The sequence below is a fragment of the Giraffa tippelskirchi genome, chromosome 5, assembly GCF_054371585.1.
Source record: "Giraffa tippelskirchi isolate mGirTip1 chromosome 5, T2T-mGirTip1v1.2.pri, whole genome shotgun sequence".
In the NCBI taxonomy this organism is placed as follows: Eukaryota; Metazoa; Chordata; class Mammalia; order Artiodactyla; family Giraffidae; genus Giraffa; species Giraffa tippelskirchi.
The window spans coordinates 112,538,888-112,551,989 of record NC_137279.1 but is presented as its reverse complement, the minus strand read 5'-3'; the positions used below and the strand labels follow the sequence as shown (position 1 = coordinate 112,551,989).

The 13,102-nt window shown below is 43.9% G+C and overlaps 1 protein-coding gene across 6 annotated transcripts in view; it reads left to right on the top strand.

Annotated features, from left to right (window-relative positions):
• The first annotated feature begins 221 nt into the window (after positions 1-221).
• AHCYL1 (adenosylhomocysteinase like 1) overlaps positions 222-13,102 on the top strand; it is a 40,486-nt gene continuing 27,605 nt past the window's right edge. For 3 of the 6 annotated variants that reach the window (XM_081492808.1, XM_081492809.1, XM_081492810.1), the window contains exon 1: positions 644-1,035. In XM_081492808.1, the coding sequence (XP_081348934.1) occupies positions 916-1,035 (120 nt within the window). In that variant the 5' untranslated portion in view covers positions 644-915. Of the gene's footprint in view, positions 428-643; positions 1,036-13,102 lie in introns of those variants that run through there. The other 3 variants (XM_081492811.1, XM_081492813.1, XM_081492812.1) reach the window with 2 other exon arrangements.

Below are 13,102 nucleotides of genomic sequence, written 5' to 3'. Positions count from 1 at the left end.
CTCCCCCACCCCTTCTCCTCTCCCACCCTCTTACCCATCATTAGCCCTATCCCATCAGCTCCACGACATGAAGAACTTATAAACAAGCAAGGCCCAGCGGAGACGGTGGTGGAGGAGGTCACAAAGTGTTGCGCAGAAACCACACTGCTCTGGTTCTGTTCTGCCCATTCTTACGGTGTCAAAGAGGCAAACGCTGCCTCTTGGGAAGGAGGTTCTGGTTCAGAGAGCCTGGGAATGGGGCAGTGAGCGAGTGGGCTACCTAGGGCGCCGGAAGCTTCCTAGGATTGGCTGTAGGCTGTGTTGGGTAAGGCTCTGGTACTCATTCCCAAGCATCCCTACACCCTTCTGAGGCCTCCCGTGTCATCCCGCAGTCCAAAGGCCCTCCAGCACCGCGGCAACCTTGCAGGAACCGCGCGCTGCTCGCAAGGTAATGGCGCCACCTGGCGGCATATAAGGGCGCGGCTCACCCCTGGAACTTCCCTTCACCCGCGAGCGAGGAAGAAAAAGTGGCTTCAGCGGCCCAGTCCAGCGTAGTGACGTCATGACAGAGCGCCGTTCTCCCCGCCTCTCCCCCCGCCCGCTGGGAGCTGCCAGTACTCGACGTGGCGTCACCGCCCTCTACCCTTACTTTGCGTCCGTGTTTGCGTGCGGCGGAGGTGGCGGCGCGGGCCGGTCGGAGCTCAGCGTTGCTGCTTCTGGTGCTCCTGTCCCCGCTGTCGCTGTCCGGCTGTCTTGGACCGCGGAGCAGGGGAGGCGCGGGCCACAGCACCTCAGCACGCGACGCGGCTTGGCGCGGGGCCCGGCGGGAGGGTGGGCGAGCGCGTGTCGGAGGGCGCCGCGCGGGCAGGCGGGCGGGCGCCCGTGAGGGAAGGAGGCGGGGGCGGCGGGTCAGCCGCGGGCCCGGCCGGCCGGGGGATGTCGATGCCTGACGCGATGCCGCTGCCCGGTGTCGGGGAGGAGCTGAAGCAGGCCAAGGAGATTGAGGACGCCGAGAAGTACTCCTTCATGGCCACCGTCACCAAGGCGCCCAAGAAGGTGCGGGGGCTCTGGGTGGCGGCGGGGGTCCGGGTTAGGGCCTCGAGGAAGGGGCGCGAGCCAGCCCCGGCCCCGGGCTCCAGCTAGTTTGGGACTTCAGGGGCGAGGTTTCAGGGACCCAGGACTACGGAGGTGGTGTGAGGGGTGGAGGGTGAGCGGCCCCAGGCCTATCCCAAGCTGGAAAGGCCGACCCTGACCTCACTTTCCTTTGTCCCTCGGCTCAAGTCCTCCGGGATCTTTTCGAAACCCGGCAGACCAGGCCTTAAATTTGCGGCTGACTTATCCTAGATGAAGAGCCTCAGAGGCGAGAGTGGGAGAGAGGTGAGCGAAGTCTGCTGACCCCAGTGACCAGCCCCAGGGTATGAGGGTGTACAGGAACTCTCCCCTCAGGTGAGCGGGTAAATCTGATAGTGCTTCTTTGGGAGCAGTGCCCGTCTTATCCAACAACTGCGTGTGATCTTGGAGGCAGGATGGGGAAAAAAAAATGCGTGGAGCTAGCTAGCTCTTTTGTGCAGGTGAAAAGCATGAGGACAGCATGAAATTGAAGGCTAATTTTCATCTTCTGTGGTCGTCTAGTTGCTTCGACTCATGTAAGAAATTAACATTTGGAGGTTGGTGACAGCAGACACTGTCATGGATACAGGTTGATCGTAGAGTCGTGTGAATAGATCACTTCGGCATCCCTTGAGAAGGGAGCTTGGGTGGGTTGGAGGGGTGGGTGGTAAGGAGCGATTGCTCATTCTTTACTGCACTTACTGAGGCAGAACAAGTTTAGTCTATTGTGCTGTGGGTTGAGCTCAAAGAACATCCTTCTAATTCTTTTATTTTGGAAGATTAAATGGCAGCCTTTGGAAGTGTTAATCTAACCAGCTCTCTGAGTGGTGGAATTGGGATGCTTGGTGCTTTCTGAGTGTCTGCTGCCAACCACATTTTGATTTTCTACATAACTGGAACCAGTTAACGGAGAAAAGAGAACCTTTGCAGAGAGGTGACCTTTCTGAAACCAGTAAGAACCTGGGTAAATATTTCCCTCCTATATAAAGGCAGAGTTTCAAGCTGTCCCCACCTGCAGTGTTTGATGGGATGCACTGCTGGTTTAAGGTGCACAAAGCAAGATTTGTAGATAGTGACTGTCCTGCAGGCTGTGGGAAGATGATTTGTTTGTTTGTTTGTTTGTTTTTCCTTTTAAGGAAATTAACCTACCACTCCAGAAATCTAATACAGGATTGAAAAGATAGGTCACCATTGTGTGCTGTAGCTCTGTCTTTCCACAAAATTTAGATCTTACCCAACAGAATGCCTTATAAAACATTGCAGAAGATCCCTTGATTCTAAGAAGTCTGATCTATCTTATTTTTAGTGTTCTCAGTTCAGCTGACTGCCTTGTTGGAGCAGTAACCCTTTGTAATCTGCACTAGGTGGAGACACAGTGTACATAAGCAGAATGTTTAAGGATAGCACTTGTGATGAGTTAGGGAGAAGAACGCCCTGGTACCCTCATTCCCTGAACTCTTCCTCTGCCTGTAGCCTGTTGTCGGTCTAGTGGCTTCAGGAATTAGACTTATTTATTCTTACTTGCCTTTATTTTAGTAAGGTTTTATTCCTGCAGGTGCCACTAGTAATAAAAACAAAAGTTTGTATTGTAGACTGTAACTCCATAAAGGCGGAGACACGTGTTCACCATCGTATCCATCATGCCCTAGCTCTGTACCAAGCATATAGTAGGTACTCAAATAGTAATTGCACATCTGGCTGGCTAACTGGTAATTGAGATGTCTGTATGGCCGCCTACCAGGAATAAATAACTCTTTTTCCCCTTTTTTTTCCAAGGAGGAATGTTGCTAATGTGTATCACTGTCAGGCCAAGTGCTAATGACTTTAGAGATTCATATTCCATTAGCTGAAAGGAGTGGTTTCTGCCAGGAATGTGGGAAGACCCTGTTGTAAGTTTCCATTTGCTGGTAAATGTACCCCTGTGTTTCTTATTAATCTTGCTCTTTCTGAGCTTTGTTGTTTAGTGTTTACACAGCACTTTCTATTAAAGTGCTTTATGATGACTAATTACCCTTCCCCTAGTGATGATAAAAAAGACCTTTATTTAGTTAATGGGTTCGTTGAGGACTAGTCAAGGTCACATAGCAAGTCCTAAGTAAACTGTTTTTTCATCACTTCAGCTGAATTGGACATTATGAGTTAGGTCACTTTTGTACTTCTGCCATGTTGATAATGTGAGAAAGCATGAGCAAAGTAAGAGAAAAAATTTTATCTTGGCACGTATTGAATGGTGTAAGAAAAGGCCTCTTCAAATAGTGCTGTCCTTTGCCTGTGAGAATTCAAAATGGCCCTAGACCAGCTAATCCTTGGATCATTCTAAGCCTGAGGCCCCTTAGGAAATGAGGACATTTCTGGTGCCAGCCAGAGGCTATAGGTTACTTCGCGGTGACCCTGATGGTCTTCAGTCAGATCAGATTCCTGTGTAACATGTGAAGTTTTATTCACTTTGGGGAAGTTTGGATGTCCTTCCCTTAAATGCATAAATAGCAAGATTCTAAAACTGTAATCACAAGTTACTTATTTTTGTATGCCGTGAGATCTACCACAGTACTATGTAGATAATACAACTCCACAGTCCTATTCAAAGCTTGATCTGAGTATCAGAAAGCCAGCTAAATGGGTCCCAACTTGAGCAAATGAGCTTCTGTGCCTCAATTTCCTTATCTGCCAAATAAGTGCTTTGTGTTTAGAACATGTGCAGATAGGTGTATGTTGGGAGTAAGCAAAAATGATTTTTAAAAAGAAATAGTATACTTACACTCTCTGTCTTTAATGAGCATTTGAAATGACTTATAACACAGGACACATACAATATAGATGAGGAGCCCAAACAGTAGAAAAAAGGGAAAAAATATTGTTAACCCTGAGGGCTAAGATAATTAATGAGGCTGGCTGATCATCACATGCAACCCTAAGCTTCCTAGGAGCTGGAAAATGAATCAGAATTACAGTCTCATTAGCAGAAATGGGAAATAATCTATACCAATTCCTCAGGGAGGCAACTTCTGCTGACACTAAGTTCTAAAGGATATTTTCATGTGATAGTATTAATAACTATAGTATGATTCATGTGTTAAGTCTTGTTCGCCAGCTGTCACTGGTGATTTGAGATGGAATTGCCAGGAAAATTTGGGAGAGAAAAGGAGACCTTGAGTTGTAAGGTCCATATACATTATATCACAGCTGAAGAGGATCCTTGTTTAATGTTGGCAGTTATCAGTCAAACTGAACAAGTCAGCTAGTTCTCCATCTTCACTGAGTATTCATCCCTCTTTTTCTGGTACTTTGTATTACAGTGGTAATATTTGTCCTTGGGCCTTTGAAAATTGAGATTGTGTCAAATTGGGTTGTTGGTTTTTTTTTAATTTCCCCCCATAGTGTAAACCCAAGCTTGTTGATGAAACCTTCTGAGATAGACATGTTTTCTTTGGAAGGCCTGTCAGAACACTTGTACTTTTGAACATATGTAGTAACTCTCTAGAGTGAAACATTAGGCATTTGACTAGGATCTATACAGTCAAACCTTACCACCAGCGTAGTAAGGAGGAAGAGGAAAAGAACACGACAGAACTACTTTTGCTTGTAGGATATATTTGAATAAAGCATATGTGGAACTAATTCATCAGAAGGGTCAGCTGAGACTTAGGAAGTGTACCAGGTAGAGACCCAGTAAGTAATGCTTAGATGTTTAACCTATTAGGGAAAACCCAGGATGATTTTTTTAGTCAGGGTTTTGTTATGGCTGATTCTTGGTGCAGCTTTATAAAATTCACACCAGTACTTCTTAGATTCACTGAGAAGTGCTTTGATAGATTGGCATTTCCTATCCTCTTCACATCATTAGTATCTGTTACTTCTCTTTAGAATGACCACTGTTTTAGTGCCAGTCTTTGAACAGGAGTCAGAGGTGTAAGAAGATCCTATCTCTTTTAGATTTCTCTACAGATACTGATTACCTCTCTTTTTTTTTATTTGATTCTGTTCAGTTTGTCAGGCAAAGTTTTCATATTACTTTGTTGTAAGTTCCTTTAGATTTTTAGCTTGTAACAGAAATCTGTTCATTGTCTGCATTCCTTGCTGTCAGTATTATAAATCTGTACCTTTTGTTTCTTGAGGAGGGTGTAATCTGGCTCCATTGTGTTACCCAATATAATATTCTTGTAAAGTTGTTTGTAAAAGATATTTGGATACATAGAATCATGTCGATCTTTAGTTGCCTGTGAGTCCTAAAAGTTTATTCTGCCATCTCAAGTAGTTATAATTTGTAAATAAACACTTTGATGCTCTCTTGAAGCTGATACTTAAAAGAACTGGCCAGTAAAGGAGAATCATGTATAACTGACTGTTTCTCAAGTTTGTAAATTTGAATATTAAAATTTTATAAAGAAAGGCCACCCTTATACTGGGTATAATAATTCAGAATACATCACATTGAGGTGGGTCAGAAGCACACCCCTCATGTATGAAGAACAATCCATTCACATAGACGAGGATTTTTTTCCTGAAATCCAAGAATCCAAAGTTAAAGGCAGATTCTTACCACAAATTTTCCTTCCAACTCTTGTCAATGCTATCAGTGCCTTGAATGTGGTAAGTCTTTAAAAATTCACATCGATTTCTATTCACATGAATTCTATTCTGATTCCATATTTCCCTTTGTCTCATTCAGATAGTTCTCTTGGGATCCCACTGTGGTTTCGCTGTTACATAAGACCTCTTAATGTCCCCCTTCCTGTTTCTAAAACTGTGAGGAGTAGTACCATGCAAGTTAAGCACTTGATTTTTGGAGTAAGGTTTGCCTTCAGAATCTACCATCTCGAAGTTGTGTGACCTTTAGACAACTTGGGTGGCTTAACCTGTTTGAACCTCCATTGTTTTTTTTTTTCTGTGAAATGAGAAATAATGATAGTACTACAGGATAGTTGAGATTAGGATTTAATAAAGACTAATTAGTGTATTTATTTGTTTCTAACTAGAGTGACCATATGTCCTGGTTTGCCTAGTACGATTCTGGCTTATGCCTGTTATCCCAGCCTGCTATTCAGTGAGTGCCTTCTTACACAAAAGTACCCTGCTTTATATGGAATTTCAAAATACTCTCAAAGAGCCAAAACAAAGATGTTTCTATTGGAATATCTTTCAACAGGAAATTTCCCTGACAAAAATGTTATTTTATGTAGAGCTTATTCCTGTTGGACACTAGACTGTTTGAGTTCCAGGAGGTACATAGACAGTGGGAGAGCATAGAGCTTGTGATGGAAATAAGGCAGGTTCTACTTGACCATTCCCCCACCCCTTTCCCTGTAACACACAGTGTACCTATAGAATATGGGTGTTTGTCAGACGTTGGCCTAGCTGAGTCCAGGAGTTTATTTCCTCAACCTGCAATCAGTAGTTTGGGAATCTTCCCAAACTAGAATCCTTGAATCACATGAAACAATTCCAAAGGCTCTTCTGAGCTGTGACCTTAGCTTTGTGTATACAGTCACCTTCAGATCCCATCCCTATGAACCCCAGCTCCCTCCAAACCCACTTAGGTTCTGTTTCTCTCTCCTCTTAACAGCCTGCTCTTAATTACGTGTAACTGATTTTCTCTTGTAGAAATGTGTGGCCTTTACTCCACAGCAATTACGGACCTCGGGTGGCTCACCCTTTGTCTTTGTTGGCAGTCATACGGGTTTCATTTTTGTTCCTATCTCTGTTGAGTTTTTCTAAAACTCAATTCAGTCAAGTACCTTAATCTCAGAATGTATATAGTGATTAGGACTGCTTAGCAATGTACAATGGGGTTAATCATTTACTACCTGAACAAGACACAAAGTAAAAAAGTGTAATGAACTGCAGGTAAAAGGTAGTATTTGGGATGTTGGGTAGAGATTGAGAAAGGACTTTGACAAAACCACAGATCTAGGACTGCAAAGCTTATTTCTGCTTTCTTGTCTTGAAAGTCCCAATGCCTCAGCTAATGTGCCTCTGTACTTAATTTCTCGGGGTTAATGGGCTTAAAGTGTTCTCCTTTACCAGCCCAAACCAGTTCAGTTCTTTTAAAATGGGCACCCTATTCTTAGTTGTGTGTTAGCAGGGAGGCTTAAACAGGAAGGGTTTGGGACTGCTCACTGTTCCATGCTGTTCATCTTGGACCTGCCTCAAGTTTAGTTCTTTACAATCTGAAGAGCTGCCCAACTCGAGCAAGCCCTGTTATTTCCGTGTTTGTCTCTTCTTCCCTGAACCTGTGTGGGTGCAATGGCATCAGTGGGATCCACTGTGCCTGTGTGCTCAAGGCACCAAGGAAAATGCTCACGTGCTGATCTGCAACATGCACAGCTCTGTGAGGTAGATGGTGAGCTGGTGAGTAGCAGAATGAAGGGGCTGAAGGCCTAGAGCAGATGAGTGTAACCATGTTTCATTCATTTTGGCCTCCCTAATGAAGCTGTTCATATCTCTGAGCTTTGAGCAGTGTTAGGATTTTGGAAGTTCTGTTTTTAATAAGTGGCTCCAACTCTTCTACACTTTTTAATTGTATTAAGGTGAACCTTTGAAGTATAGATTTCCATGGGCATAGTGGAAATCACTGTGTCCCTTTACCCCAGGACTGGCTTGACTGCAAGTCAAAGTTTCAGGGCTATGACCTATTCCTATTATGGTTTGAGGATCCTGAATTCAGGAAAGAGACCTGTCAGGAAAGTTAAGAGGACCGATTCTTCTCTACCTTCTTTGACCACCCTGCTGCTGCTGCTGCTGCTGCTGCTGCTGCTAAGTCGCTTCAGTCGTGTCCGACTCTGTGCGACTCCATAGATGGCAGCCCACCAGGCTCCGCCATCCCTGGGATTCTCCAGGCAAGAATACTCGAGTGGGGTGCCATTGCCTTCTCCGTTGACCACCCTGCACTGTTTCTTACTCAGAGGCTTTAAGGGAAACCTTTTGGGGCTCTCATGATGGTTAGCTTTATTTTGGGCGTGTAGAAAAGAGCTATTTACTTTGAATTCTCAAAATGCAGCATCCTGTCTCTAACTTCAAAAGAGAGTTCAATTAGTAGACAAATTTGTGTGAAAGCTAGATAAATAGGTTTCTCTTTTGCCAGTTTGAGGGAATGCTCAAACCAGTGAAGTAGTCACTGGATTAGAGACTCTAGAACAGTGATTCCTATCTTTTGAGTCATGGATCCTTTTAAAAATCTTATAAAAATCACTGTTTTTCCTCAGCAAAATTCCAGAGCACAAAAACTTACTTATGCTTTCAGAGAATTTATGGGACTCCCTGAAACTCATCTCTGGATCCTGGCTTTAAAAACCTTGATTTAGAAGGACAGGGCTCTAAGCCGTGGTATCTTTCTCCCTTACAGATTCAGAAACAGCTGAGATTAAGTTTCCAGGCTTGCAGTTTGTCCTTGGAACAAAGCTGAGGTTGTTCGTGTTCTTTTCACCCCCCTCTTTGGGATGCTCCTCAGCTTCCTAAGAGACTTATTATCAATGCCTTGAGGGTTCAGCTCAGGAACTTGTGTGCACTGAAACCAGCATTTCAGTAACTCAGCCCCATTGCCCTCAAATGAACTTTTGATACCCCAAGAGCTCTGGAGTTCATTCCATAGGAGTATTTAGAATAGGGGGCTCACATCTTTAGGCTGAGTGTCAAAACTCAATAAAATAATTTGCTCCACTGTGTCTCTCAGAAGTAGGTTTGATTTCAGTGTAGTACTTTTCAGACTGTTTTCAGTACTGACTTGATATCTGAATCTTACTTTTCATTTGATTTCTCTAGACCAACTCTATTAAGGACAAGGACCATATCCCATACATATGTATGGTATGAAGGGCTTGGCACCCTACACTGTGAGTAAAATATTGTGAGATGATTGTCCCTAGAAGAAAGTGGGTTGGACTCTCTTGGTGACTTTGGCTTATTTCTTCAGCTGGCCAGTGTTGTTTTTCTTGAACCCCTCTAATGTGAGTGATAATGGAGTACCAAGAACTGCAGGTAAGAAATTGAGGGGAATTTCCAGCAGCTTAGTAGATCCCTTTGTAATGCCAGAAATAGGTAAGAGAATCTCTGGAGCTAAGATGATGAGAACCACAAGACAGTAGGCTAGAAGCTTAGAGGTGTCCTTAGACATAATGGGAAAGGTAATTTGAATTTCCCACCAAGTTTTGAACACTTAGTGTTAGAAACACTGCCCACAGAATACCAGTTGAAACTGGTATTCTGGTTTACTCTTGATTTAAGCTTACTCTTAGGGTGCTTGAGACTTGGGGGCCAATGATGAGTTGAACAGTTTCATTTTGGAATCTGTGTTGGAATCCTAGAAGTAATAAACAACAGCTCTGCCTGGCAGTGCTGAGCAAACTTGTGATTCTTCTCATTCTGCAGTCCTGACTGCCCCTTCTGCACCAAAGGCTGAGCTCTGTGCTCGAAAGCTATATGTGCCCTTGTTTTTGAAACACACCTTCCTCAAAGTCACGGTTTTCAGGGAGCTGGGCCAGTGCTTGCCGTAATCAAAAACTTGGACTCTGGTTGGCACTGAAAATTCTGTGTAGGTTGTTTTTCTATAGTAGGTAACCCAGGCAGGATTCAGGGGAACGGAAGAGCTCCAGAATTTTTCAGCTTTGAAAGTAGAAATCTGTTGCTTTGTAGAGGTGGCAAATGTTCACTCGTTCCAGTAACTAATTCAGTTTCCTATGGGTGGCCAGGTGGTATCCAGCCTCCAATACAGTACTTGTTTCTAGTGTCCAGAGCACCAGACTTCTTTACAAGCAAGACATGAAGATTCCCAGTGTTCAGCTCTTATGGAGAATAGCCCAGCTGGCTTGTCATACTAAACTAGATGAATTGTGAATGTTAATTATACTGATCAATACAGTGACCTTGGTAACAGGCTTGTAGCTGCTGTAGAATCTGTTTACTTGGGATTTGTAACAGAAAAGAGACCAAGCTGGTTGGGAACATGGTGTTCTAAGTGTAAGTCCAAGCAAGATGCATACTGGACGGACTGACCTTATCACACCCCTTCCCCGGAATTTTCCAGAGGGAAGCATTACTCGGGTGATGGTTTCTATTCTTATTTGCCAGTTGAGAATGATAAGATTGGCAGAGGCTTGGTATTTAGTGTGGTGGGGTGTAAAGGGTGTTTACAAATCATGAAGGTTAAAGAGAACACCCATGTTGAGGGGCACCTCCTTTCTCTACCTTGTTTGTAATTAGGAGTGGAGAGTTGATGGGTTAATTTCAACCTTTACATTCAGGAGAGGGAACCTCTCCTATTTGGGGAGTAGAGGGTTCAGAATTCTGCACATTCTTTCCTGACTCCACAGGGAGGGGATTAGCTGAGCACTGGGCATGTTTGGAATGAGAATACCTTGCCAATTTTTATGAAAATTGGACCAACCAATTGTAAATTTGGACCAACCCATTGTAAAAATACAGTCTCTCTTCCTTAGACAGGCTCTTTGTCATGTTCTACTAAACCTCTGTGGATCCATCTAATGGATTGTCCACAGCTGACAGATGGAGTTGGTATTAAAAGCAGATTTTCTACTTCCTTGGCCTTATTTATTTCTGAAGAATACTGTCTAACTCATTTGTTCCCTGTGTTCCTTGAGTCACTTTATCAAGAGCCTGGTAAACTCCATGTGCCTGTGTTTGCTTTTTCAGATCCTGCTTAGTTTGTCTCAGATCAGTCCTTCTTATGCAGTAGGAAGGAATAAAAGTTATCAGTCACCTAGGGAAGTTTTGTTTTGTTTTGTTCAAAATATTCATTACCTATTCATTACTGGAGCCTTAGCCTAAACCTGCTTAATCAGAATGGGGAGGTGGTGTGAAAGGAAGGGGCAAGTAGAGAATGGGATGGGATGTGGACTTTTGTACAGCTTTCTGAGTTAAACTTGGGAGATCCCAGACTTAGAACACTCTTTTAGATTATCTTGCAAGGCTAGTCAAAATTTTGAAGTCTGATATTTGGATGGTAATGCAGCTACCACCTATCTTGGATGACTTTGGCCTTGAGGGAAATCTTGTGCCCCATGTGAGAGGTCCTGAAAACAGCCTCTACTTGCTCTTCTTTTCCAAGGTGTACAGAGTAAGCCATAACCAGAAATCATGCCACCCTGTCAGCTCAAGGTGGAGTACCTCCTGTGTCCCTGGACCTGTGCCGGCCACTTAGGGTACATCGGTGAACAAGACAAGTGTCCCTGTCTGTCCTGTAGCATTTACATTCTTCTGAGGTTATTACTTGGCTCACGTGAGTCTGGTGTAGTGGTTCTAACAATTTGGAGTTTAGGGCCCTATCAGAGCTATGCTTATCTTCCAGAAAAATTACATATATGTAACAGTTTGTGTATAAGGGGGAGTTGGCAGCCTGAAGCCCATCAATAGACCCCAGGCTAAAAACCTAGAAAACTTGCCCAGAATTGAGAATGTTGTGATTGGGATAAAGCAAGGCCAGGAGTTTGGGTGTTTGGATATTTTTTCTCCTAGCCAGACTGGGTTGTGGTTTCTTCATCTATACAGCCAAGGCAGTTTGCCAAGAACTCAAGGGTACCTCTAGAAAAAGTGTAAGGAATGGCTAGAATTCCACGAAACCAATAGCATTTCTTTAGTCTGTGTTGTCTTTGAAATGCAAAGAATAATTTTGACCCTCCATCTGTAGTCCCACCTCTAGCTTCTGGTTGGCTGAGCTTCTTGGACTCAATAGATTAAGAATCAGGTTAGAATATAAGATTTATATTGTGAATTCTTGGGCTGAGGGTGATAGTAAAATTATATGAGAGGACAGTTTCATGAAGTTCTGGCTTTAAAACATAGAAAAATCACAGGAGTTGATTGAGGGGCTGAGGCAATAGCCAAAGAGTAAAGATTGGAGAAAGATGGTAGAATAAAAAGGAGGGCACAGCTCAGAAAGACAGTTCACTAAGCTGGTAAGCCAGGTAGCCAGGAGAGCAGCTTCCTCCGTAAGCTAAATTGAATGGATTTGAGACCCAGACAAAAGATTATTCCTTTTTACCCCTCAAGGGGCCTGTCACAATTGCTTTATTATCAAATAGAACTCAGGATAAAAAGGGGAGGGCAGATAAGGTTTGGCTTTATTGATACAAATATTAACATGTCTGTCCCTAGAAAAGATGGTGTTTGACTTGCACGAATGGCCAGTGTTAGAAGGCAATGGCACCCCACTCCAGTACTCTTGCCTGGAAAATCCCATGGTTGGAGGAGCCTGGTAGGCTACAGCCCATGGGATCGCTAAGAGTCGGACACGACTGAGCGACTTCACTTTCACTTTTCCCTTTCATGCATTGGAGAAGGAGGTGGCAGCCCACTCCAGTATTCTTGCCTGGAGAATCCCGGGGACGGCGGAGCCTGGTGGGCTGCCGCCTATGGGGTCGCACAGAGTCGGACACAACTGAAGCGACTTAGCAGCAGCAGCAGCAGTGCAGTGTGTAACATACTACAGAAATGTGAATGAAATTTCATTTGGGCAGTAGGAGAAAGAATTACATGAAAAAGACACAGCCAGATTTAGAAATTGGAGCACAGTGCACTGCAGAACCCTGTGCCGATTCTCCGAAATCTGACCTTCGATATAACCACAGGCCAAGACCTCTTTAAGGTGGTCTTTACAGGGATATTCTTGTTTCTAAGGGGAACTTTCCAGACCCACATTGAGGGATTGCTGAATTAGTGCTGTATTCAAGGCCCTTCAGGCCAAACTTCTGTAAATTCAGAGAACAGAGATCACAGTCCTTCGCAGAGGACCCAGGAGACTCTAGATGGTTCCAGTTGTAACTGCTCTAGCATATGGAGAAACAGTTCTGCTGTGAAACCTTACAACCTGCTATTTAACATAAAAGACATCTCATTGTTTGTTTAATGATGCATTGAAGCCAAAGCTACCTAAGCTAGTGGAATATAATCATACCACCAATTATCTTTGTTTTCTATTTTTAAAGAAACCCTTTAAAATGATCAAAGGAATTTCAGACCTCACTTCCTGCATCTGTTTAGATTTGTTTTGAGGTTCTATTCA